The sequence below is a fragment of the Jaculus jaculus genome, chromosome 1 (assembly GCF_020740685.1).
Source record: "Jaculus jaculus isolate mJacJac1 chromosome 1, mJacJac1.mat.Y.cur, whole genome shotgun sequence".
NCBI classification, from domain to species: Eukaryota; Metazoa; Chordata; class Mammalia; order Rodentia; family Dipodidae; genus Jaculus; species Jaculus jaculus.
In genome coordinates this window covers 61,342,528-61,369,189 of record NC_059102.1, presented here as the reverse complement: position 1 = coordinate 61,369,189, position 26,662 = coordinate 61,342,528, and the positions used below count along the sequence as shown (strand labels likewise).

Sequence of the window (26,662 nt, the reverse complement as noted above, 5' to 3'; positions counted from 1 at the left end):
CTCCAGGTCCCACATAGCCAGACGCACAGTGACATAAGCAGGCAATTCACCTGTTGTGAATTCCAGGTTAGCCTAGGCTAGAGACCCTACCTCTGGGGTGGGGGGGGAGGGAGGGCTTCTTTGATTAGATCTATTGTAGTTACCTTCTAAACACCTGACCAGAAGCAGCTTACAGAAGGAAAGGATTTATTTCAGTCTCACAGATTCCAGGGAAAGCTCCATCCAGGCAGAAGAAGTTGTCTCACTTATCTTTCATCCATAAAAGAAAGAATTAGATATAGCAGAGAGACAAACCTCGGGTTCAAGCTGGCTCAGAACACACCCCAGTGACAGACCTCCTCTAGCAGGGCTTTCCCTGTAGAGACTAAGTAGGAAGCTTAACCAAAAATACCTAAGGCTATGGGCCTTTCATTCAACTTGCCATTGGATCATTGAAGCTTCTGAAAGCCTAATTGTTAAATTAGAATGACTATAATAGAATTAGTTATAACTTTCTTAAAATAGTTACAGATTCTGTAAGTGATAGGAAAATCCCCCAAATCTTACCCATAAATGAAATAAAATAATTCTTCTTGAATTGTTTTATATAGGTATGGAATTGATATCAAAATTTAAGTGACTTATTGTGTCCAACCTACACTCTAAGCAGAATGAAATATCAGCACAGATCTATTTAAATAGACCTGTGAAAATGTCACTCAAAATGAAAAAATATATAAGCATTGTTTATAGTGTTTGCTCTAAACCCAAATTAAAAGATAGTTCTGTCAAGTAAATCAGGATTTTGAACGCTGCTCAGTCCTTCTTTGTAGATTGTTGTAATATAGCTTGATTTGCAGTACCAGGAGACTGTTAGAGTTTGTCAATAAATACTGCATCAAACATTTACAGGAGTCATGTCAGTAATTTCATGGTAGAAGAAAGGAAGAAGATATAATAAGTCATTCTATTTAGGGACACTTTAAACATTGTTCTTCCTGTTTTGCTGGAAAAGAGCTCAGATGTGAATCCTTTTCCTTTGTCATTGAGCAGAATAAGTTACCAGGAGATGGGATTCTTAAATTATTTCATGTAATTTTAGGAAGTCACTCCTGTAAATGAGGGAACTAAATCCTTTGTGGGGGTTGGACTTATAATAGTCTCTTGCCTAGCATATGTGGGCCATAGGTTCAGCCCCTTACCACCACCACTAAAATTAAGTTCCGTTTTCACAGTAGCCCATGTGTTTACCATTGAGGTGACCTTTCACTTTGTATACTGATTTGAAGAGGTGCAAGATTGTCTCCATCTTGGTAGAATACCCTTTACTCATGATGCACTGAGTGATTTTAGGAACTAGCAGCTCTTTTCCACTTGGCCCTTCCCCACAAAGAAGCTAAATAATACCTACAATTTTGTATTCTTCCTTAACATATAGATTTAGTTTTTCTTTTCTTCCTTTGTGGAAGCCTCATAGGTAGAGTTGACTGGGTTTTACTAATTTCAAAGTCATTCAAAAAAACATTAGGGGCTGGGGAAGATAGCCCATTTGGTTTAAAAAAAAAATGCTTTCCTTGTAAACATGAGGACCTGAGTAGAATCCTCAGAACCCATGTGAAAAAAGCAGTCACAATGCCGTGAGTTTGTAATCCCAGCTGTAGAGAGGTGGGGACAGGCAGATTCTTGACGCTCACTGGCTCATCAGTCCAGCCTGCTTGCTCCACAGTTCAAGGCCAATGAGAGACCATCTCTGAAAAACAGATAGCTTTCGCACACAAGGTTGTCCTCTGACTTCCACATGCACATGCATAAGCGTGTGTGTACAGACACACACACACACACACATACACACACACACCCAGAGAGAGCAAGCCAGACATAAGGGCACATGTTTGGAATGCCAAGTCTTGGAGTGCTGGAGCAGGAGGATGAGGCCAGCCAGGAGTACAAAATGACACCTTGTCAGAAGCCCTACATTGATTTTACTTCAGTTCTTGCCCTTTCACCCACATCTTTATTTTCCTGTCTGTAAGCCTGCATTCTAGTATGTATATCCTTAGATATGTATTTGTTCTTTAAGATACATAATGTTGGACTACAGAGATGGCTTATCAGGTAAGGCACTTGCCTGCAAAGCCTAAGGACCTAGGTTCGATTCCCCAGTACCCACCTAAGCCAGATGCACAAAGTGCCACGTGTTTCTGGAGTTCATTTGCAGTGGCGAGTGGCTCTGGTGTGTCCATTCTCTCTCAATTTCCCTCTTTTCCCCCACCCCCCTTTCTCTCTCTTTCAATTAAGTAAAATATTTTTTAAAAAGATATACAATGTTGCATGTGTACTTTTCATTTGTACTAGTGGTATTAATAGTGAGTCCCCTTATTATTATTGACCTAATACAAGGCCGGCAGCCAGCCTATCCTGTCTTCCCTACCCCCACCCCCAGCCCTGGGATTACAAGTACTTGGATGCCTGACTTTTTATGTAGGTGCTGGCAATCCAAACTCAGGTTCTCATGCTTGTGCTCTAGCCACTGAGCCATCTTCCTTGCCACTGCAGGTTGTTTTTTTGTTTTTTTGTTTTTTTTTTCAAGGCCCAGTCTCACTCTATACTCTGTAGTCTCAGGTTGGCCTCAAACTCACAGTGATCTTCCTACCTCTGGCTCCCAAATGCTGGAACTAAAGGTATGTGCCACCAGGCCTGGCTAGAGATTGATTTTTGAGCATTGTTTATTTCAGGTGTAACCTCTCTTAGAAATTGTTGTGAGTTTGGCTTTCATGTCCATTGCAAGTTCTTATGAGCATTTTCATACAGTAGCCTTTCATGCCAATTTAGTTCTTACCTATTACCCAAGAATCATGCATATCATTGAAATGGCTTAATTTATTGTCATGTATTTTATATCATAACAACTAGTCTCCTTTTTATGTAGTATTTTGTTATGTAATCACTTTTCCATCACTGTAACAAATACCAGATAATGAACTTAAAATGAGAAGACTCTCAGTTTGGGAGGGTCTAGTCTGTAATTAGTTGGCCCTGTTGCTGTACAGCTGTGACAAGGCAGCACATCATACCAGGCGCATGTGACAGCTGAACAACTTGCCTCATTGCCACAGAGAAAACGAGAAAGAACAAAGGATCTCTTAGTCACTTTGAGGGCACACTCCTAAAGTCAACACAGTAGTGCCACCCTGAGCAGCTGCCTTTATCACATGGACCCTAAACTATAACATTTGTTCATTTGCATATCTCTTCCTGATTGGCCTTTACAGAATATCCTTTCCAAAAAAAAATGATATAAATTATAACTTGGGTTCCAAAGACATTCTGCTACTTATTGCTTCAGCACTTACCAGCTGTATGATCATAGGAAAGTCTTATAGCAGATCTATACCTCTGTTTCCTCAACTGCAATGTGGTTGTGATAATAATCCCTGTGTTAGAGAGTTTGAGGATGAAATGAATTAGCACATGAAAATGTGTTGAGGGGAGTCTATAGCACTGAGTCACATGCTCAGTTGATTATGCTATTATAAGTGATGAAAACCTTCTCTAAGAATGAGCTTTTGGTTTCCCATTACTACTTGTTCTCCATTTTGTTGATATTGCCATTAATGTGTGTTCTTGTTCCTTGTGTTTACTTTCCCCTTGAGTTGGGGACTCTGAAAAAATAGTGAATATTTGAAATAGGTACTTGAGATGTACAAGCTATCATTTTCCTATGTGTATGTCTGGTGCTACCTGGAGAGATAGCTCACCTGGTAAATGCTTGCTGTGCAAACATGAGGACTGTTGCAGTCAGGTTCGTATAGCTGGTAGAAATCACCCAACCAAGAGCAGCTTGTGGGGGAAAAAAAGAGGTTTATTTTGGCTTACAGGATCAAGGAGAAGCTCCATAATGACAAAGGAAAGCGATGGTACGAGCAGAGGGTGGACATCACTTTCTGGCCAACACAGGTGGACAACAGGAACAGGTGACTGTGCCAAACACTGGCAAGGGGACACTGGCTGGAAGACCTATAAGCTCACCTCCAACAATACACCACCTTAAGGAGGCTTTAATTTCCAATTCCATCAGCTAGGAAGACTAGCATTTAGACTCAAGTTTATGGGGGACACCTGAATCAAACTATCACAGGGATCTATATTGGTCCTGGGAACTCATTTTTTTTTTAAGCCAGGTCTGGTGGTACATGCCTTTAATGCCAGTATTTTGGAGGCCAGTCTAGGGTACAGAGTGAGTTCCGAGTTGTCCTGGGCTACAGTAAGACTCTGCAGAGAGAGAGGAAAGAGTGCACCCTGGGGAGGCAGAGACAGGTGAATCTCTGGAAATCACTGGTCACGTCCTAGTCTACTGTATTTGATGCACTTCGGCCAATGAGAGTATAAAAAATGGTGGATGACATTCCTGATGAACCTGAAGTTGTCCTCTGGCCTCTGCATGCACCTATATACCTTCATGTGCACTTGCACACACCCAATACAAACATCCAGAAAAAGGTATCTATACTTTCATTCATACTTCTCCCATGTTTTTTTTTTTTTTTTGATGTTTAGAAAGAGCATTTTAATTTCTTATTTTTGTTTACTTTGTCATTTTTTCACTACTTTTATTAGTTTTGTTGTTGTTGTTGTTTTGGGTTTTGTTTTGTTTTTTCGGTTTTCAAGGTAGGGTCTTGCTCTAGCCAAGGGTAACCTGAAGTTCACTATGTAGTCTCAGCATGGCCTCGAACTCAGAGAAATCCTCCAACCTCGGCCTCCTAAGTGCTGGGATTAAAGGCATGAGCCACTACACCCAGCAATTCTTCCATGTTTTAAAATTGTCAGTTTTTTGTTTTTTTTTTTTTCTGAAAAAGACATATGCCCCAGAGCATTTCCATTTTCTTAAATACTTGGTGTTCTAGTTATTTTCTGGGCTGTTGAGGAATACTATGTGCCTTTCAAAAAGGTTTTCCCATTGCTCTCTTTTCATACTGCTGTATTAACTTATGTGCCACATTTCAGATACACAATCTCTGAATTTTCTCGTTCTTAAGTTTGTCCAAGGCCAACTTGGCCTGATAGGCCTTCTGTGACTGTTTATGCCTTTAGATAAAACAAAATTATATTTTAGCCCCTGCTTCAGACTTAATAAAAATGATAGGTTCAAAGTTACATGCCCTTAATTTAAAATTATCCTCCATTGTCTTTTGGTTGCAGTGTCATTATAGAAAAGTCATATGTTCTTATGCTTACTCGCTTGTAAGTAATCTTTTCTTCTTTTAGAAAACTTGGTTTTTCCACCCTTTGTTTCTTACATATTTTGTTTTTACCACAGTGTTTGTAGATGTGAGAATTTTCATACTCTGTGTGGAACTTTGTAAGCTATTTCAATATGAGTTTTTAATCATTCTTGAATTCTGAGAAATTCTTTGTCTCATTTTCATCTTGTTATTCTGCTGAGACTCTTATAGTATGCCTATTGGTGTTTTAACTATTAGCCATTCTCCTTCCCAGCCCATCAGTCTTCTTATTTCATCTCTTAATTTTTTTATAGAATTTCAATATGGTTTGTTGGGAGTTTTCTTTTTGTATACTTTTATATATTTACTAGAGGGGGCCAGGGAAGGAGAGAGAAAATGGGCACACCAGGGCCTCTAGCTACTGGAAACAAACTCCAAACACATGTGCCACTGTGTACATCTGGCTTACATGGGTACTGGAGAGTTAAACCTCGGTCCTTAGGCTTCTCTCCAGCCCTTTTGTACATTTTTTTATTGAGAACTTTAATACTTGAACATACTGAAATCATGTTCCTGTCTATTAGTCTTTTATCACCCCATTACACTGAGGACTCTCCTCTTTCCAAGTAGTCTTTCCTCTGACTTAATGCCTCATTCCTTTTGTCTTCCTCTATCCTCCATATTGAAATGTTGGTGTGCTCTAAGCAGTGCATATCTGTGGAGGAACTTAAAACCACTGTGAGGTCATGTCTGCTGGACAGTGCCCCAAAGTACTCCCTCCCAGCCTATGGTTTGTACATTCCTTCCACTCCTTCAGCAACATTCCCCAAACCTTGGATGGTGTAATAGAGAGAGTTCATTTAGTGTTGAGTTTTTCCAGCCTCTTATTTTTAGTGTTGATGAGTTTTGAGTCTCCTCAGTATCTACCACTCTGCATAGAGAGGCTTTTCTGGCTAGCAGTGAAAAGTACTCATTCTTTCTACTTCCTCTGTGATGTTTCCTGAGTGCTGGCAGGTATGGTAGATATCTAAGTGTAAGCTCTGGGCTTTGTCTTTGTGGCACCTCGATGAGTCTTGGGTCAGTCCAGTATTCACCGCCATCTATAAAAATGAAGCTTCTTTAACGAACAGTGAGAACAGCATTAATCAGAGGTCATATATTTGCATATTTAGAAGGCTATTTGATGGGCATAATGTCTCCATTAGCCAAAAAGCAGTGTTAGCTTCCCTGTAAAGTCCATGTCCCTCCAAGGCTTAGACCTTTGACTTCATTCTCAATACCAGGCATGAATTCCCCTCCCACTGAGCAGGGGCCCCAATTTGAATCAGAAAGCAGTAAGTTACACACATAACTAATGAGCCACTATTACACCCATGGGTATATCTTGCCTGGCTGCTTAAGATTATTGATGGCATTTCTGTACCAGCAGCTTGCCTAGTGCTTTGTAATACTATGGAACTAACCAGCAGAGAGATGGCTCCCATCTCAGTTCCAGCTTGATTTCTCATTGTACCACAACTGAAACCTGTGATGTCTTCAGTAACTTAGAGTTCTGGTGGGTAACAAACACTTTGGCAATATAGCCTGTATTGTTTTTTTTTTAATTTTTATTTATTTATTTGAGAGCAACAGACAGAGAGAGAAAGAGGGAGAGAGGGAAAGAGAGAATGGGCGTGCCAAGGCTTCCAGCCATTGCAAACGAACTCCAGACACGTGCGCCTCCTTGTACATCTGGCTAACATGGGTCCTGGGGAATCGAGCCTCGAACCGAGGTCCTTAGGCTTCATAGGCAAGCACTTAACTGCTTAGCCATCTCTCCAGCCCTAGCCTGTATTGTTTTGAAGTCCTCATGAGCCTCCTTGACCAACAGCTCATTGGGGTGGACAGAGGGAGATATGTACTCTCTTAAACTCTAGCATTCTCTTTCCCTCTCAAAATTAAATCTTTTAATTAACAAGGAAATAGGCTTCTATATGACTTACTCATAACATTTTTAGTTTTATGTATCCCTCCCCTCTTCCTCTCGTACTATCCTTCCTGTTGTCCCTCGTAGACCTTTCCACCCCTGCTACAGGTTGAATTTTTCTTTATGAAAGTTTGTCTGCTTTAGATTTAAGTATTTCCTTTTGAAGGATTTATTATAACGTTGTAAATCCTTTTCTCTTGCTCAAAAATTCTGCTATAGCTGGGTATGGTAGCATACACCTTTAATCCCAGTACTTGGGAGGCAGAGGTAGGAGGATCACTACGAGTTCAAGGCTACCCTGAGACTACATAGTTAATTCTAGGTCAGGCTGGGCCACAGAGAGACCCTACCTTGGAAAAAAAAAAAAAATTCTGCTATAAGCCAGGCATGGTAGTGCACACTTTAATCCCAGCACTTGGGAGGCAGAGGTAGAAGGGTCACCATGAGCTCAAGGCCAGCCTGAGACTACAGAGTGAATTCCAGGTCAGCCTGGACTAGAGCAAGACCCTTCCTCAAAAAAAAAAAAAAAAAACTTCTATAAATGATACCATTCGTTGTCTTCTTTTGTGACTTTTGAATACTTCCAAATGTCCAAAGAGCTTTCCCCCATATTATTCACTGTCTTGACACTTCAAATATTTTCCCCGGTAATGACTAGTTGGAGTTAGAGCTAAGTGTAATTAGCAGGCTTTATCAGTGATTTTTTTTAAGAAATAAAATTTTTTCCCTTAGAAACTTGCTACCCTCAGATAATACTAAAAAGTAGCTTTGTTCTGATTATACTTTTATTGTGAAATTTTTCAAAAGATGACAACTAGTGTTATAAATCACACCTATGTTGCTGCTCTCTCTCACACCTGCTATTTGGAAAGTAGTAATTTGTATGTTGTCATTAAAAGCATCCCAGTTGTCTGGCTTTAGAGAGCAGACAAGAGAATAATTTCTTCATCATTAAGAAAATCACCTTGAGCCGGGTGTGGTGGCACATTCCTATAATCCCAGCACTTGGGAGGCAGAGGTAGGTTCCTTGCCATGAGTTCGAGGCCACCCTAGATTACATAGTGAATTCCAGGTCAGCCTGGGATAGAGTGAGACCCTCCCTCGAAAAACCAAAAAAAAAAAAAAAAACAAAAAAGCGGGGGGACAAAAAATAAGAGTCGCCTTATGTTTGCTTTAGACAGGACCTTGGTACTGCAGCTGGGTTTATTTCAAAATGTATTGTTCTAAACCGGGCATGGTGGCGCACTCCTTTAAGCCTAGCATGTGGGAGGCAGAGGTAGGAGGATCACAGTGAGTTCAAAGCAACCTGAGACTACATAGTGAATTCCCAGTCAGCCTGGGCTAGAATGAGACCCTACCTCAAAAACAAACAAAAAAAAAAAAAAAAAGTATTATTCTAGTGTATGAAAGTCTGCATCTTTGCAATAAAGTATACGGCTGTAATCTGTCCTCATATAGTCTGCTTATTCATCAGACCTTTAATTGGCTGTAGTAGGTCAACATGTAATTGAGGACAAGAAATAACCATAGGTCGATTATTAAGCAGACCAGATATCTTTTTCCTTTCTCAATTTTCAACTCCCAACCTGACATCTTCAACCAGGTTCTTCATTCTCCCGAACAGGATAGTTCTACATAGACAGCTTGCTCACTACACATCCTTTGCCTTTAAGCCCTGTACTATATGTCTTTCTCATCACAAAACTTAGAGACATCAGTTACGGTTAGCACAAGAGACACACACCTTGTTGTCATTTCTAATGCTTCTTCCTTCTAGGCCTACACATTAACTTATTCAGCCTATACTATTTTGTACTTTTTGTTTGGTTTTTCGAGATAAGGTTTCACTCTAGCTCAGGGTGGCCTTGAACTTGTGGCAATCCTCCTGCCTCTGCCTCCTGAGTATAGGGATTAAAGTGTGCACCACCACTCCCAGCTCTTATTTTATACGTTTTGGTTGGTGTTGTTTTGTTTGTTTGTTTGTTTGTTTGTTTTTGAGGCAGGGTTTCTCTCTAGCCCAGGCTGACCTGGAACTCACTCTATAACCCAGGTTAGCCTCAAACGCATGGCATCCTCCTACCTCAGCCTCCCAAGTGCTAGGATTAAAGGTCTGTGCTACCATGCCCAGCTATAGACTAAATTACTTTGAAGGCTGAAAATGAACAAAAGACTATCAAATAAAAGTGCTTCCAGTATCCAAAATACTATTTGCCCTTGTCTTATTCATCTTTTGTAGCCTTCTATGTTGTTTTTTGGTGTTTTTCTTACCTAATGTTTCTACCTCATGTGATTTCACTTGGAAATGGATACATTTGTATTAAGTATTAAGGAATGCACATTGAAAAAGTAATGAGTACAAAGAGTCTTCTATTCTTTTCATATAGCCTAAGTTCTTCAGTCACTTTCCTGAAGTTATTTCTTCTCATTTTTGGTATAATAATGTACATTCTCTTCCTATCAGAGAACGTGCTACCAAACTTTGGAAAGTATTTATTTTGAATGCTTAGTTCTTTTTAGAATGAAACAGTGGCCTAATTATGCTAAAAAGAGATCACGGAAGAAAGGACAAGATAGAATGAAATGCTGATAGAGCAAAGAAGTATTTCTTTTTTGTCCTTGAGTGAACTGATGTAAAGAAATACTAACTAGGGCTGGAGAGATGGCTTAGTGGTTAAGCGCTTGCCTGTGAAGCCTAAGGACCCCGGTTCGAGGCTCAGTTCCCCAGGTCCCACGTTAGCCAGATGCACAAGGGGGCGCACGCGTCTGGAGTTCATTTGCAGAGGCTGGAAGCCCTGGCGCGCCCATTCTCTCTCTCTCCCTCTATCTGTCTTTCTCTCTATGTCTGTCGCTCTCAAATAAATAAAATAAAAAATGAACAAAAAAAATTTAAAAAAATAAAAGAAATACTAACTAGAAAGACAGGAGAAAATGAATCATTCTCGAGTGTGCCAGCCAAGTACATTGTTACTCTTACATGCCAGCACACCATACACGGTCGTCCAGCCACTCTGAACAGTGTAGGTACTGATCTCATTTCCTAATGAAGAAATGAGAATCTCAGAGGGTCACATAATTTGCCCAAGGGCACTCAGATAGAAGTAATAAATTGGGATTCCACTCCAGCTCTCTGACATCCAATTCTGGAGAATTTTGCCTTACCTGATTTACATTTGTTCCATAAATGACTTTATTTTATCATTTTAAATTTGGGCAACTATTATGTACATGCATACATTTTCCTGTGTACAGTATATGTAATGTACTAAGTGCTACATCCCTTGGCAACATTGCATCAAGGACCCTAAATCCTGTTTGTATAAATGTAAGAGACTTATATCAACTTCTGGGTTCTTTTTTAGACACACACACAGCGAGAGAATGGGTGCACCAGGTCCTCTAGCTACAGCAAACAAATTCCAGATGCATACACTATCATGTGCATCTGGTTTACATGGGATCTGGAGAATCAAACCTAGGTCCTTATGAGGCTTTGCAGGCAAGCATCTTAACTGCTGAGCCATCCCTCCAGCCCTGTAGACTTCTTTTTTAAAACAATTTGGAAAGTTCTTTTGAAAATTAAACTAGTAATATGGATAGAATGTATTGCTTGCTAATAGTATTTCCTTCATAAGTGCTGTTAATACATAAAATCCCAGCTTCTTGTGAGAAACTCTTTTTATCAAGTTACACATAAATTACAAACTAAACTTACCTTCCACATTATTTGTGGATAAGTAGCAAATTGTACCTCTGCACCTTAACTTAAATATTTTTGTTACCACTATTGGAAATATACAGTGTTTGAGGCTGTCTAGTATTCAAGAATGTTTGCTTCTCTTTGGGATTTCTAGAAAGATTCCAAAATTGTGTTTGAGTGATATTTGAAATAATAGTTATAGATTGAACTGCAATAATACCCATGTATTACCCATGTGTACAAAATCTACATCTGGTTGTCACAATGTTTTCTATCTCCCTTTTCTTTTTCAGAAGATGAATAATCTTTCATTTAGTGAGCTATGCTGCCTCTTCTGCTGTCCACCTTGCCCAGGAAAAATTGCTTCAAAATTAGCATTTTTGCCACCCGATCCAACTTACACACTGATGTGTGATGAAAGTGGAAGCCGCTGGACTTTACACCTGTCAGAAAGAGCAGATTGGCAGTACTCTTCGAGAGAAAAGGATGCTATTGAATGCTTCATGACTAGAACCAGTAAAGGCAATAGAATTGCTTGTATGTTTGTGCGTTGTTCACCCAATGCCAAATACACTTTACTTTTCTCACATGGAAATGCTGTCGATCTTGGTCAGATGAGCAGCTTTTACATAGGTCTGGGATCACGGATTAATTGTAATATATTCTCATATGATTACTCTGGATATGGTGCAAGTTCTGGGAAGCCAACAGAGAAGAACCTCTATGCAGATATCGAAGCTGCATGGCTAGCTCTCAGGACAAGGTAAATTATTATTGGGGATTTTTTTAACATAGTATTTAAACTAGTCTTCATAGCAACAGAATAAAACTAAAAGCTACATACTTTGAACTACCTACTATATGAGGATTATATATACCAGAATATGCTTAAGAATAGTTAAACTTTAGATTGTTATTTTAAATTCTGTATAATGAAAGAATTTTTAAAGATTGCTCATGTTTATGACTCTATTAATGCCCATGTGGACATGTGGTGTTTAAAATTTAAGTCCAGTAACAAATGTTTGATCTTAAAAACTTTATTGGACTGTGATCTACAAACATTCATTCACTAAGTTTGACTCACTTGCTCCATCATTGATTATATAATTACATATGTGTTTGATGTTTGCATCTTAAATGAAGTTTGCATTATGACATTTTTATAGTCTGGGTTCATAGAATTTGGATAGATGATCTGAGGTTTCTATTTTTTGTTTGTTGATGTATTTTATTGACAACTTCCATGATTATAGACAATAAACCATGGTAATTCCCTCCCTCCCCCAACATGCACCTTTGCAACTCCACTCTCCATCATACTCCTTCCTCCTCTCAATCAGTCTCTCTTTTATTTTGATGTCATGATCTTTTCCTCCTATTATGATGGGCTTGTGTAGGTAGTGTCAGGCCCTGTGAGGTCATAGATATCCAGACCATTTTGTGTCTGGAAGAGCATGTAAGGAGTCCTACCCTTCCTTTGGCTCTTACATTCTTTCTGCCACCTTTTCCACAATGGGTCGTGAGCCTTGGAAGGTGTGATAGAGATGTTTCAGTGCTGAGCATTCCTTTGTCACTTCTCAACACCACAGTGCCTTCTGAGTCATCTCAAGGTCACTGCCATCTGAAAAGAAAAAGTTCTTTAACCAAAAGTGAGAATAGCATTACTATATGGGTATGAACATTAAGATGTGATTACCAAGCAGTTTGGTGAACATAGCATATACATTTAGCCAGATACCAGCAGATATTACATCCCTAGGGCTTATGACTTCCTCTGTCACAGGTTTTCAGTATCACATATATATTCCCTCCCATGGATTGGGCCTCCAGTCCAATTAGAGAACAGTTGGTTTCCCCCATAACAGATGTGCCACTACTGCATTCATTTGCTCATTTGGCCTGGTTGGCCAAATGTAAGGCTTGCAGAGTGTACTGTTGAATATCTCCACTGGTGATTTCTCTCTCACCCATTGAATTCCATGCATCATAGCTTTTTTCCAGCTTTCTGTCAGCTGGTCTACACAGAGGAGGTTTTCAGCTCAGCAGGATTTCTCAATGAGCTTTCAGCCCAAGCATGTGTAGTCTTCAACAATAAGGTCTTACCATCTATTCCTGGTGGGAAACCAAGAGCCTAGGCAATGGTATATAATATTTTGTGGGCATTAGGAACCTCCCTGGCCAACAATTATCCCATCCCTGACACTGAAAATTCTCTACTAACAATCTATGGCTTCTGGGTATGCCATCATCCAAAAAAGTAAGTTTCCGTATGACTCATTCATGCCCTCTTAGATTTTGATTGGCCACCCCACCACCTTTCCTTTACTTAGTTTCTTCCCCTGACTTCATTTAGTCCTTTCCACCTCCCTTAATCTGTTTTTCAACTTACATATATACAATACTATCCTATTAAGTACCCCTCCATCTCTTTCTATTCCCTTAAAAGTAATATAATAATAAATCATTCAATTTTTCTCACTGTCAGGTTTGTTTTTGTTGTTGTTGTTGTTTTATTTTCAAGGCAAGGTCTCACTATAGCCCAGGCTGACCTGGAACTCACTCTGTAGTTCCTAGTTAGCCTCAAACTCACAGAAAGCCCCCTACATCTGCCTCTTGCATGCTAGGATTAAAGGCATGCACCACAACACCCATCTCAGTATGTCAATTTTTATTTGATTGTAATAGAATATATTGGGGAACTAAAAATCACATTAATCCTTCCTAGTCACCAAGATATTTATCACTTTTTTTGAAAACTCAGTTTAATAGACTTTAGTCAGTTTTCTCATCAGCCTGATTAAAAGTACAATGAATAAAAGATATCATAATATATTTCAAATTTTATAGTAAGCTTCTTGATTTTAAAAAGAAAAGGAAATTTACTCTTGTAATTTAATGTATTAATGATTTTGTGGAGAACTTCAAGTTCATGAATAGGTATAACTAGTTTTAGAAAATGTCTTCAAAAATTTTTCATTTCTAAGAAATAAAGGTATGCTCTCAGAGAAATTGCATGTAAAAGATACTCTTAAATCATCTACAATGGTATGAAAATGTAAATTTGCAGAGTAAAAGAGTAGTGAATACTAAATAATAAGATGACTAATACTACAGTTTAACTTTTAGAAAATTTAAACTGTACTATGAATCTCTTTTAAGTATATTGATGATAATTCCATCAGACATTAAAGAAACAAAATAATGAGTATATTAATTTTTTAAGAATTTACCATTTGAGCCGGGCGTGGTGGCGCACACCTTTAATCCCAGCACTCGGGAGGCAGAGGTAGGAGGATCGCCATGAGTTCAAGGCCACCCTGAGACTACAGAGTTAATTCCAGGTCAGCCTGGACCAGAGTGAGATCCTACCTCGAAAAACAAAACAAACAAACAAACAAGAATTTACTATTTTAATGTAATAAATATCAGTTGTTCTAATATCTTAAAATATTGACAGGCTAAGGTAGGAGGATCACCATGTGTTCTTGGCCACATAGGCCCTATCTCAAAAAATCTCAAAAGTAAAAGATAAAATGAAATATCGGTATCATTTAATTAATGATACAAGTGTGGTCTCCTAAGTTCTTTATAACTCGAACTATTCTAAATTGCTAATGTGTGGGACTTCTGATCGATGCTTACCTGCCCCTTACCCCGATATTCCACAGCTTTAACTATAGCTTGCTTTAGCCCAAACCTACCATCGCCATGAGCAGTGCTGCTATTCAGCTGACTGAGGCACTGCAGTCCCAGAGGCTGCAGTGTTTATTCTAGCTGCTACTTCTCTATGAAGTATATACAACCAAGTCTGCCATAACAAAAGGCCTTTCGGAATTAAAGTAGCATTTAGAGTCAGTTAGGAATACATGGCGCTCCACATCTGGTTGTATCCCAAATGCTTACATAGGACTGAGTGAAGAACCTTTGGGACAAGATGTCACTACCTGGATGGTTCAAATAGTCTTGCTCATGTGGAAGAGAACAGAACATAGTAAAAGTTTGCCTTGTTCTTTCCGGGGAATGCTGAGATTCTTAGTTCTCATGTCTTTCCAGAAGGCTAGAAGTTGCTGTGCAGATGATTCATAGAAACTAGAAATGCGTACTGTGTCCCATCCAAGTGGCAGAGTGTACTGAAGGTCATGATAACCATCCACCCCCACATCGTTCCTATAGCACCTCACCTGTTCTTGAAGTCAATTACAGTTGGGACAGTTGCACTTCAGAGAAGTTACAGTTCCTGGAACATGTTTGGTAACCAGGAAATACTATAGTGTCAGTAGGTGTCCATCTTTTAAATTGTGTAGCAGTATTGAGTGTTAAAGTCTTGAGGTATGTAGCACGAAATCTGACCCTACTTAATTAACTGAACAGTATGGTGTTTAGTACTCTGGGTTATCTGATTATCTTTGTACAAGTAAACATAGGCAATTTTCAAAACAATTGTAATATGATATTGGCTAAAATTATAAATTATACATCCTATAACATAAGTATACATAGCATTTTATCAATATGATCAGCTTAGAAGATCAAATGAGCAACTCTTGATACAGAGAAGTAGAGAGTATTTGCTCCATTGAATGGAAAATAAACAGTATCACACAAGGTATTAAACATAACTCCATTGAAATAACAGATGCATTGTATTCCAAACTTAGACAAAAATATGCAAAGTTCAGTTAGTGAAACATAATGGTGACTTAATCAGTTCTTTTATGATTGAAATTGTGAAAGACATTAGTGATTTTTTTTTTTTCAAGGTAGAGTCTCACTCTGGCTCAGGCTGACCTGGAATTCAATATGTAGTCTCAGGGAGGCCTCGAACTCACAGCAATCCTCCTACCTCTGCCTCCGAGTGCCTGGCATTAAAGGCGTGTGCTACCACGCCCAGCTGTGATTAATTTTTAGAAGTTGAAAATTAAGCATCAAGTAAAGTGAGAATAGAGCTTATTATAGCATTAAAATGATAGTGATATCAAAGAAATTTATATTTTCAACAAATTGGTTTACAATGTCTTATTCTGAGTCATTCTATAACAAATCTGATTGAATGATGGAATAATGGAATCATATCCTTCCAAACCACCTTTGTGTTTCTAACTTTGAATTTTTTAGATACGGCATTCGTCCTGAAAACGTGATTATATACGGCCAGAGTATAGGGACAGTGCCCTCTGTTGATCTCGCTGCTCGGTACGAGAGTGCTGCTGTTATTCTTCACTCTCCCTTGACCTCGGGAATGCGAGTTGCTTTTCCTGACACCAAGAAGACCTACTGCTTTGATGCATTCCCAAAGTAAGTCCAATATTCAAAATACTTCAATTCCATGAAACTTCCTATCACCTAGGACATTACTGACAATATTGTTTCAAGCTTCTTCTTGATGCAGTTGATCACACAGAAACTGAAAAACTAATTTGATATCAGGTGTTGGCAGGTGATGTATAATAAGGAGGCTGAAATGTTCAAGTATTAATAATCCACATGAAACAAGCGGGAGGGGGTGCTTAGAGCCCAGGCAATGACACTAGCATTGGAACCTAGGGAGTAGACTTATGAAGTAAAAATTGATGAACTGAGGTGGACACTAAAGAGAGCAACTAGTATAAGACCCATTCCCCAGCTTTTTGCCTTGAACTACTGTTGCAGTCAGGTTCACACTGCTGGCAGAAATCACCTGACCAAGAGCACCTTGTGAGATAAAAGGGTTTATTTTGGCTTACAGGCTTGAGGGGAAGCTCTCCGTGATGGCAGGGAAAACGATGGCATGAGCAGAGGGTGGACATCACCCCCTGGCCAACATCAAGTGGACAACAGGAACAGGAGAATGTGCCAAACACTGGCAAGGGGAAACTGGCTATAAAACCCATAAGCCCACCCCCAGCAATACACTGACTCCAGGAGGCGTTAATTCCCAAATCTCTATCAGCTGGGAACCCAGCATTCAGAACACCTAAGTTTATGAGGGACACCTGAATCGAACCACAGCTGCTAAAGCAAGATGCCCTCCAGTGAGATACACAACACTAGAGGGAAATGAATGAATGCTACCTAGCCAAATTATATGTAGCTTACCAAAAAAAGGTAAGCTGCATAAAATGCTAACTCAGATGGACTAAGTGTTCAGCACAGAATTGAGCTCTATATATTGGTGCACTTGGAAGAAGGACTGCTACCTCAGGCTTCTCAGGACACGGTTATTGCCTCCTGCTTCATGATTGGAAAAACTTGATGGCCTGTTTTTTCTCAAATAGGGGGCAGGCCAGAAGGGAGAGGCTGGTAGCAGTACAAAGTATTTTTGTGAGTGCCAGACCAAAAGTGACCTCTTTAGAAAAGAGCAAAAGTTACTCCAGATGATGTTTGCTTGTTCTTTTCAGTATTAGTCCAGAAGAGGTGACATTTTGAGGAAGCTTGTGAGCACTGTGGGCTTCTGCTGAGGGACAGTGTGGGAGGTTTGTGTTTTAGGTGGGGATGGATGTGTGCACTCCACCATTTCCATGCAGCTGGGTGATAGGAGTTAATACAGGGAGCTGGCTGGGGTGATGCTGTTGCCAACTTATTCTGTGGAGCCAACTGTCTCATGTATGGCACACCAACAGGAAGAAAAGATAGACCCATAAGTAAGCTATTTGATGTAGATATGTTGGTTAAATCTTTAATTCCTCTACACTGACCATCTTTCTGGCAGAATGTAGTATAGATACAGTTTTCTTACCAAACAATCTATGAGTTATTTTACAGATTAATTTTTTCCTTTGTAAGATTATAAGATTACGTCTGTGTATAGTTTGTCCTCCAAGATGCCTTATAAAAATTCTGTTTGACTTCTATCTTTATATTTGATGTTCCCTTCAGCTGTCTGATAATTCTTAGCTATCTGCTCCTATGTATGAGTAGAGAACCAGAGTTCATCTCATAGTCTCCAAAGAAAACTGAAACCCTCCCTTGAATGATGAATCTTACAAACCACATAAACTTGAAGCAGCCAGTGCCCATGTGTCTTGTGTGACTGTGTATACCTCCACCTAAATGCTAGCAGTCCTGAGTCCACAGACCCTCAAGAGCTGGAGCAAGGCAGCCCAAGAGCCCAGCTGTATGAGAAGGCAGATGGGACATGGGAAAGAGGCCTTATTTTGAACAGTTAATTTATACAGCAGTCACCCACCTTCATGTCCATGTCAGTGCCTTGGCCTTCTAGAATTGTCTTTTACAAATTGGGCCACTTGTTCACTTTAACTTGCATCTACTTTGAATTGTAATTTTGTGCTTTTCAGTCAGTGATCTCATGCATTTAGTTACTTTCTAGCTTCAAAATTTTGTCATTTTAATATTCTCCCTATTTTTATGAATTTATGCCCATGAATCAGAGCAAAACCTTGGCTATGTAATTTGAATAAGAGAATATAATAAGTACAGTTAAATAATGAAATTAGCACATACTTGAAATGATTTTTGTTATATCTTCTTAAAACTCAAGGGGTACGTGTGTGTGGCACACTCATACTGAAAATCAACATTGTTGAAAGATACAAGGATAATATGACATTGAGTGACATAGTCAGAATAGAAGTGCTTAGAAGTAACTTTCTCCACTGCATGAAAGCCAGAGCGCCTGTAAAAGGTAACTCTGAATCTGACTCAGATCTAAGCAGCGTCTTGCTGCGCTAATTGATACAGATCCTATGTTTGACTTTTTTGTTGCAGCACGAGGAAATTTATGTCTCCCATTTTACATAGTTTATTGATTGCTCTCTGTTTTTCTTCCTTTTTCTTTTTCTTGCAGTATTGACAAAATCTCTAAGATAACCTCTCCAGTATTAATAATTCATGGAACTGAAGATGAAGTCATTGACTTTTCACATGGCCTCGCATTGTTTGAGCGCTGCCAAAGACCTGTGGAGCCTCTGTGGGTTGAAGGCGCAGGACACAATGATGTAGAACTCTATGGACAATACCTTGAAAGGTTAAAACAGTTTGTGTCACAGGAACTGGTAAATTTGTAAAGTACTCTGTAAATTTGCAAACTGGGTTTGTTTTTTTTTCTTTTTTGCTGTACTACACTTCTTGGTAAATAACATAAAACCTGAAGGTTTTGTTTGCAAATCATGTGAGTTGCCTTCATAATGTACAGGTAATGATTTGTTAACAGGCTTAATGAAGGTTTTAATTACCAGAACTAAAAACTGGAAATAACAGTATCATGTAGTCAAGCTGTGTAATTTATATTTTTTCTGTGAATTTTTTTTAAACATCAAGATGAGTACTGTATAAAATTTTAAATCTATAAAATCAAATGCTGTAAAAGTATTGCTAAATGCTTTTGCACACCTAAAGCAAATTTATAAATATTTTTTAAACATCTCAATGTACTAAATCTTATCCTGATATACAAATATAATATTCTTTCAAAAAGCTGTATATCTAAAGCAATTCAAGTACTCAGAGTAAACTGTTAAAAAAAATATGAAAACATGCAAGTTAACTAGAGTTGACCTAAACCCTGTTGTACAGGGATAGAGGCTTAAATGGTTATTTTATTGTAAAATACATTGGCTTTTCTGTATTCTCTGGTTATAATACATTTATTCTTTAAAAAAAAAAAAACTTAAGTTTTAAGCCATCTGTTAATTTACCAAATCATTTGTTTCCTTGTAAATGAGAGGTCATGATGGCACTGCATTTTAACTAGCTTTGGTTTTTAAGTTTGGTACTGTGAGACAACTACTTAACATTTTCATTTAGTTATTTAAAAGGTATTTAGGGCTTCAAGAATGATTTTGTATGCAATGTTGTTTTAAATTTTGGCTAATCTCATAGAACTGTAGTAGTGTACATGATATGACTACTTGAAAATTTGTTAGTTGTTCTTCCAAAGACTGGCCATTTGATCCCTTCCCACTTGGACTGTTTTTAAGAATAGGGCCTGTATTCTTTTGGATTACTATCTGAGAATTTCATGGATACACTCCTAATTATAGGAGATAAGAAAACATTTAATAAGTTTTATATTAACCAGTATAGTAAAACATAAAGCTCTCACACAAAAACTAAGTTGCCTTTCCTTGAATGACTCCTGCCTGAATAAAAAAAAGAAAGAAAAATAAAAATAAAACTAATGGTATGTAGTCTAATTTGTAATGAATGAAAATTGAAATAATACACACTGTGGATATATTTTAAGGCCTTATGTAGTTTTAATTGTCCTGCTTGTTCTCTGGTTATGTCTAAGCTATAGTATATGATTCTCCTCAAAGTATATCAAGTATTGTGAATGCTTTGGTTCAGATGTGTCAAATGAACAGTAAAACAACAAATGTATCACTCAGCCATTCTTGCCTACCTTCTTTCTTGCCTCACTTCCACAAAAACAGTGAGAAACCACCATTTACCTTTAATGGACGATGTGTTTGTACAGTTGGTGTGTGTGTGTGTATGTGTGTGTTTTTAAAAGTTTCATTAACACATTGATTCTTTACATTAGCTGAGTTTACTACAGTATTTCCACTCATGCCTATGTATAGCATGTACTAATCACACACATGCAGCTCCTATTTTCTAACCCCTCCCCAACCTCCAGTAATGAAGATTGTAGTTTTAGCTTCCACTTAGGAGAAGGGATCATGTCATACTTATATTTCTATGCCTAGCTATTTCACATGGCATAATGTTCTCCAGCTCCATCCTCTTGATTGCAAATACCAAGATTTTCATATGACTAAATAATACTTGTGTGCATGTAACACGTTTACATGGTTGCTGAGTTCATGCCTTAGTTTTTGTGAATAATTGCACAGTAAACATGGCTATGCAGGTATCTCTGGTATACAGGTTTCTTTGTGGGTTTTTTGTTGTTTGGTTGGTTGGTTTGGTTTTTCCAGGATCTCCCTCAAGCCCAGACTGACCTGGAATTCACTATATAGTCTTAGGCTGGCCTCGAACTCATGGCTATCCTATCCCTAGCTCTAGAGTGCTATGAGCCACCATACCCAGCATATGTGTAGTTTTTTGATAATCATTCTAACTGGGATGGGAGATGTTCTGTGTCACTGTAGGTTTCGCTGTACCTCCTCAGTTCATTGTACTTTTGGGTTTGCATTTTTCTGATGGCTATTGTTAAACATCCTTTTGTATTTATTGGGCATTTTTATTTCTTCATTTGAAAAGTATCTATTCCAATGATTTGCCAATTTTCCACACACACACAGCAGGACTTCTTGCCACTACAAACACCAGATTTGTGTGCCACTCTTTGTGCCTGGCTTTACATGAGTGCTGAGGAACTGAACCCAGGTTCACAGGCTTTGCAAGTAAGCACCTTTAATACCACTAAGCCATCTCCCCAAGCCCTCACTGCCCAATTTTAACAAGATTACTTAGGATTTTTGTTCAGTTTTTTGTTGTTGTTTAGGGGGTATGTTTTATATATACATGTATTTTGAGGCAAGCCCAAGAGAATGGCCTTTTTCTTAAGAATTAGCATGCCAGGGCCTCCAGCCACTGTAACCGAGTTCCAGACACACGTGCCACGTTTTGTGCATGTGTCACCTTGTATGTCTGACTTACATGGGATCTGGGGAGTCAAACATGGGTCCTTAGGCTTTGCAGGCAAGCACCTTAACTACTAAGACATCTCTCTAGCCCTATATATTTTTCAGTATTTTATTTTGTAATTATTTACTTACTTAAGAGGGAGTTGGGGGGCAGTTATAGAGAAAGAATGAGCACATCAAGGCCTCCAGCCACTGCAAATGAACTTCAGAGGCATGCACCACCTTGTGAATCTGGCTTATATGGGTACTGGGAAATCGAACCTGGATCCTTGAGCTTCACAGGCAAGTGCCTGACTCTCTAAGCCATCTCTCTAGCCCCTTGTTTTATGTTTTGGTTCCTGTCTTATTCTACAGGTTCGCCCTCATGCAGATGAGTACTTGGAAAACATTTTCTTTTTGCCCTGCTGATATCTCCTTTGCCATGCAAAGCTTGAGTTGAATAACATTTTTGTCAATTGTTAGTTTTGTCTCTGTGCTGTTGGAGTCATAACCATATAATCATTGCTTATACTCTTTTCTTGAAGTGTTCCCTCTATATTTTCTAGTAATTTAAGCATGTCAGGTCTTGGATCAATCTTGTTTGTTTTTATACAGGGTAGGAGAAACAAATTAAGGTGTCTTCTCCATGTCAGTGTCCACTTTTTTCTTTACAATTTCTTGAAGCATCTGTCCTCCAGTGTGTATGTGTTTGTTTTGGGTGGGGTTCTCTCCTGTTCCATTGGTTGGTACTTTTGTTTACCGCAGGTACTATAATGCCCCAGCATGCTTCTTTTTGTTCAGAATTGCTGTTTGTGGTACTGTGTTTCCATGTGGCCTTTAGCGTTGCTAATCCTAGTCTGTGAGTGCTGTTGCTGTTGTGAGGAGGATTTCATGGAATGTGCAGGTGGGGCGTACGGATGGTTTAACACTATTGGTTCTTGGTACTTCCCTTTTAGATTTTGTGGCTTTAATTTCTTTCATCAGTGTTTTGTATAATCATTGAATGCATTCTTCTCCTAAGTTAGGTGTGTTTCTGTTTTGTTACAGCTGTTGTGAGTGATACTGCTTTCATCATTTCAGCAGATCATGATTGGCACATAGAAAAGCTACTGTTTAAACCCTGCTACTATGCTGAATTAATTGATCAGACCTAACAGTCTTTTTGTAGAAAAAAATATACTTCTAGAATTACCATATGCAAGCAGTGTGGATAATTAGGCTTCCTTCACTCTTGTTTGTGTGCCTTTATTTTTTGTAACTTATTTTTCTAGCTATAACTTCTAGCAACAGAATAAGAACAGTGTTCATGGACACCTTCTTATGGTTCATGATATTAAAGGAATATTATTGAATAAGAACAGTATCTCTGCACACTTTTTATTGTTTATGATATTAAAGAAAATGCTTTCAGCTTTTTACCATTTAGTGTAATGTTGGCTGTGGGTTTGTCTTATATGTTTTGTGATGTTCAACTATAATTTCTATACTAACTTCTTTAGAACTTTTATCAAAAGCTCGGTGAGTTTTATCATGTGCATTTTCTGCATCTATTGAGTTAGTCACTATTATTAAACCTTCATTCCATGTATGTGATGTTACATTTATTGATCTGTATGTGTTGACCATGATTGCATCTTTAGGATGAAACCAACTTGAAAGTGAATTATTGTTTGGTTATGATGTTGAATTTAACTTGCTAGTTCTTTGTTTTGCTTTTCTTTTAAAAAGTATTATTTTTACTTTCTTTTTGACAGTTTCATATATATACAACATTATTTCAGTTAGTTAGTTAGTTTGTTTGTTTTTTGAGGTAGAGTCTCGCTCTAGCCCAGGCTGACCTGGAATTCACTATGTAGTCTCAGGGTGGCCTCAAACTCTCAGCAATCCTCCTACCTCTGCCTCCCGAGTGCTGGGATTAAAGGCGTGCAGCACCACGCCCGGCTGTGTTCATTCTTCATTTCTCTCTTCTCCCACTCCTGCTAAACCCCTTATCCCCAACTAATCTATTTCCCATAGTCATATCGTTTTTGTGTCACCACTGTTGCAGTCAGGTTCGCATTTCTGGCAAAAATCACCCTACCAAGAACACCTTTTGGGGGGGGAAAGAGGTTTATTTTGGCTTAAAAACTCAAGGAGAAGCTTCATGATGGTAGAGGAAAACAATGGCATGAGCTAAGGGTGTACATCACCTCCTGGCCAACATCAGGTAGACAACAATGTCCCCTGGCTATTCATTCTGTTGGTGACCATTGTCCTCTGGTGGCTCCCAGGGGCTTTCCAGCACTATGAGGGCTAGCCAGGAAGGAGCTAGTTTCCCTTTCAGATCCAATGTGCTGTTCTAATACACTGTGACCACAGTCTGTACTGTCTTCAGCAATAAGCTTTTACCTTTTAGCTCTGGCAGGTAATCAGGTGTTTTGGCAGTAGCCTACATTGTTTTGAGGACCTCATGATTCGTCCTGGACAACAGCTTACTGTGAGGGGCAACCCAATTCTGGGCCTGGGATTTACCAGCTAGAGTCCATGGTTTTAAGGTTAAGCTTTTTCTACCTTTTATCCAGACTACCTCCCCTCCCCATCTATTGATGACCATCTCTTATAGAGTGTTAGCCAGAATGAGGGTTTCTATGAGACTGATCCATGTTGTCTTAACTTGTATGATTCCCTCCCCACCCTGTAAGCCCTGCCCTCTCCAAATCTGTCAGGAAACTCCTCTCCTTATTGTTTCTCTCTCCTGGTCTCATTCTAGTTTTATGCCCATATTCTTGGTGCTTACCACCATTTTCATTCATCTCAAATTGATCCCAGTTAGGGACCGCAGAAAAGATAGTACATGTGGCATTTTGTCTTTCTGTGTTTACATGAGTGACCTCGCTTAGGATGATTTTTTCCAAGTCCATTCACTTTTATGCAAGTTTTAGTTCACCGTTCCTTACTGCTGAGTAGAATTCCATTACATATATGTACCACATCTTCATTATCCATTTATCAGTTGATGGGCATCTGGGCTGTTTCCAATTCCTAGCTATTGTGAATAGAACAACAATAAACATGGTTGAGCAAGTATTTTGTAGTAAATAGTGGAGTTTTAAGGTGTATGCCCAAGAGTGGTATAGCTGGGTCCAATGGTAATTCTATTTTCAACTTTTTCAGGAGTCTCCATACCGATGCCACAGTGGTTGTACATGTTTGCACTCCTACCAGCAGTTGGTAAGGGCTCCTCTTTCCCCTCAGCCTTGCCACCATATCTGTTGTCATTCTTTTTTTTTTTTTTAATGAATGCCATCCTGCTAACTGGTGTGAGATGAAATGTCAGAGTTGTTTTGATTTGTATTTCTCTGACAAAGATATTGACCATCTCTGGTTTTTTTGTTTGTTTGTTTTTGGGGTAGGGTCTCGCTCTAGCCCAGGCTAACCTGGAATTCACTGAGTAATCTCAGGGTAATCACAACGATCCTCCTACCTCCACCTCCCAAGTGTTGGGATTAAAGGCGTGCGCCACCATGCCTGGCATGACCATCTCTTTAATTGTGTAATAGCTATTTGTATTTCTTCCATTGAGAATTCCCTATTCAATCCTCTACTCCATTTTTGGTTGGGTTGTTTTAGGTACTTCACTTTGTAGAGTCTGGATATTAGACGTTTGTTGGAAATATAACAGGAGGATTTTCTCCCATTCTGTGGGATGTCTATTGAGAGTCTGGATATTAGGCTTTTGTCAGAAATGTAACTGAGGAAGATTTCTCCCATTCTGTGGGATGTCTATTGAGTCTGTTGATGGTTTGCTTGTTATAGAGTAGCTTTTTAGTTTCATAAGGTCGCAGGGTTTGAGTGTTGATCTAATTTCTTATGCCTGGGGTTCTCCCTGCTTTTTCTTCTAATTGTTTTACAGTTTCAGGTCTTATATTGAGGTCCTTACTACATTTAAAGTTGATTTTTGTACAGGGTGTGAGAAGTGGGTCGAATTTCATTCTTCTATAAGTGGTTATCTCATTTCTCCAGCACCATTTTTTGAAGATGTTGTCTCTTCTCCAGGGTGTATTTTTGGCCCCTTTGTCAAAAAGCAGGTAGCTGTAGATGCTTGAATTTAGAGATGAGTCGTCCGTTCCTCTCATGTATTCCATTCCACTGATCTATAATGTCTCTTTAGTGCTAGTACCGTGCTCTTTTAGTTACTATGGCTTTGTGGTATATCTTGAAGTCAGGTATGGTGACACCTTCGGACATATTTCCTTGGTTAAGGACATTTTTGGCTGTCTGGGCCTTTTGTTCTTCCATATGAATTTTGAGGCTTTTTTCTATCTCTGTAAAGAAATGTTCTGGAATTTTCATTGAAATTGTATTATGCTTTTGGTAGGATGGCCATTTTCACAATATTCATTCTTCTAATCTATGAGCATTGGGAGGTCTTTCCTGTCTTTGTGTGTCCTCCTCAGTTTCTTTCTTCAGTGTTTTTATGTTTTCTCTGTATAGGTCTTTCATGTCCTTGGTTAGTGATATTCCAAGGTATTTAAAAATTTTGTGGCTATTGAAAATGGGATAGTGTCACTTAACTCTTTCATTAGGGTTGCTTGCATGAACATTGGTGAGAGGTTATTTATTAGAGAATGGACAGCTTATCCTTGGGCAAACCCCTGCAGAGTATGACTTCTTTTCCAGCAAACATTAACTGCTAGTAGCTCCCCTGGGAGGGGTGGAGTCTTATGAGCTCCTCCCCCATCCATAATGGAATGTTGACACATTTATTACTGATAAATGCTATCACTGCTATTACTAATAAGTGGGTAATGAAAATGTACATAGATGCAATGGAATTTTATTTGGCCTTTTAAAAATTGAAATTATGAGAGTTTTAGAAAAATAGGTGGAACTGGAAAATATTATACTGAGATAAACCAGACCTAGAAAGAAATGCCACATATTCTTACATGTGGATCCTAGCTTCAGATTTTTAGGTTTACATATTAAGTTGGAGTGAGAATAGAGACCAGGAAGCTAAAAAGTGGTTATGAGGGGAAGGAGGGAGAGAACGGCTTTAAGCAGAGATAGCCGAACACGTGTAATATGAAAGTAGAAGGTGGAGATTAGTGGACAGAAAGGTTTAAATGGGTGGGAGTTCAGGAAGAGAAGGAGGTATGGAGAGAAGAATTGACTAAACTAAATCTAAGAATGTAGGAAAAAGCCATAGAGAAGCCTACTAGTTTATATGCTAATTAAATGTAATTTTTAAAAAATGAACAAGCCATCAGTTATTAAGCAAAAGCTC

General features: G+C 38.8%; 1 protein-coding gene across 1 annotated transcript in view; it reads left to right on the top strand.

Moving 5' to 3' along the window:
• The window catches only part of Abhd17b (abhydrolase domain containing 17B, depalmitoylase), a 43,038-nt gene extending 22,846 nt beyond the window's left edge, over positions 1 to 20,192 (top strand). Inside the window, exons 2-4 of the mRNA XM_045142391.1 lie at positions 11,158 to 11,627; positions 15,983 to 16,162; positions 18,651 to 20,192. Coding sequence (XP_044998326.1) covers positions 11,161 to 11,627; positions 15,983 to 16,162; positions 18,651 to 18,870 — 867 coding nt within the window. The 5' untranslated portion in view covers positions 11,158 to 11,160 and the 3' untranslated portion in view covers positions 18,871 to 20,192. The remainder of the gene's footprint in view (positions 1 to 11,157; positions 11,628 to 15,982; positions 16,163 to 18,650) is intronic.
• Positions 20,193 to 26,662: the final 6,470 nt, after the last annotated feature.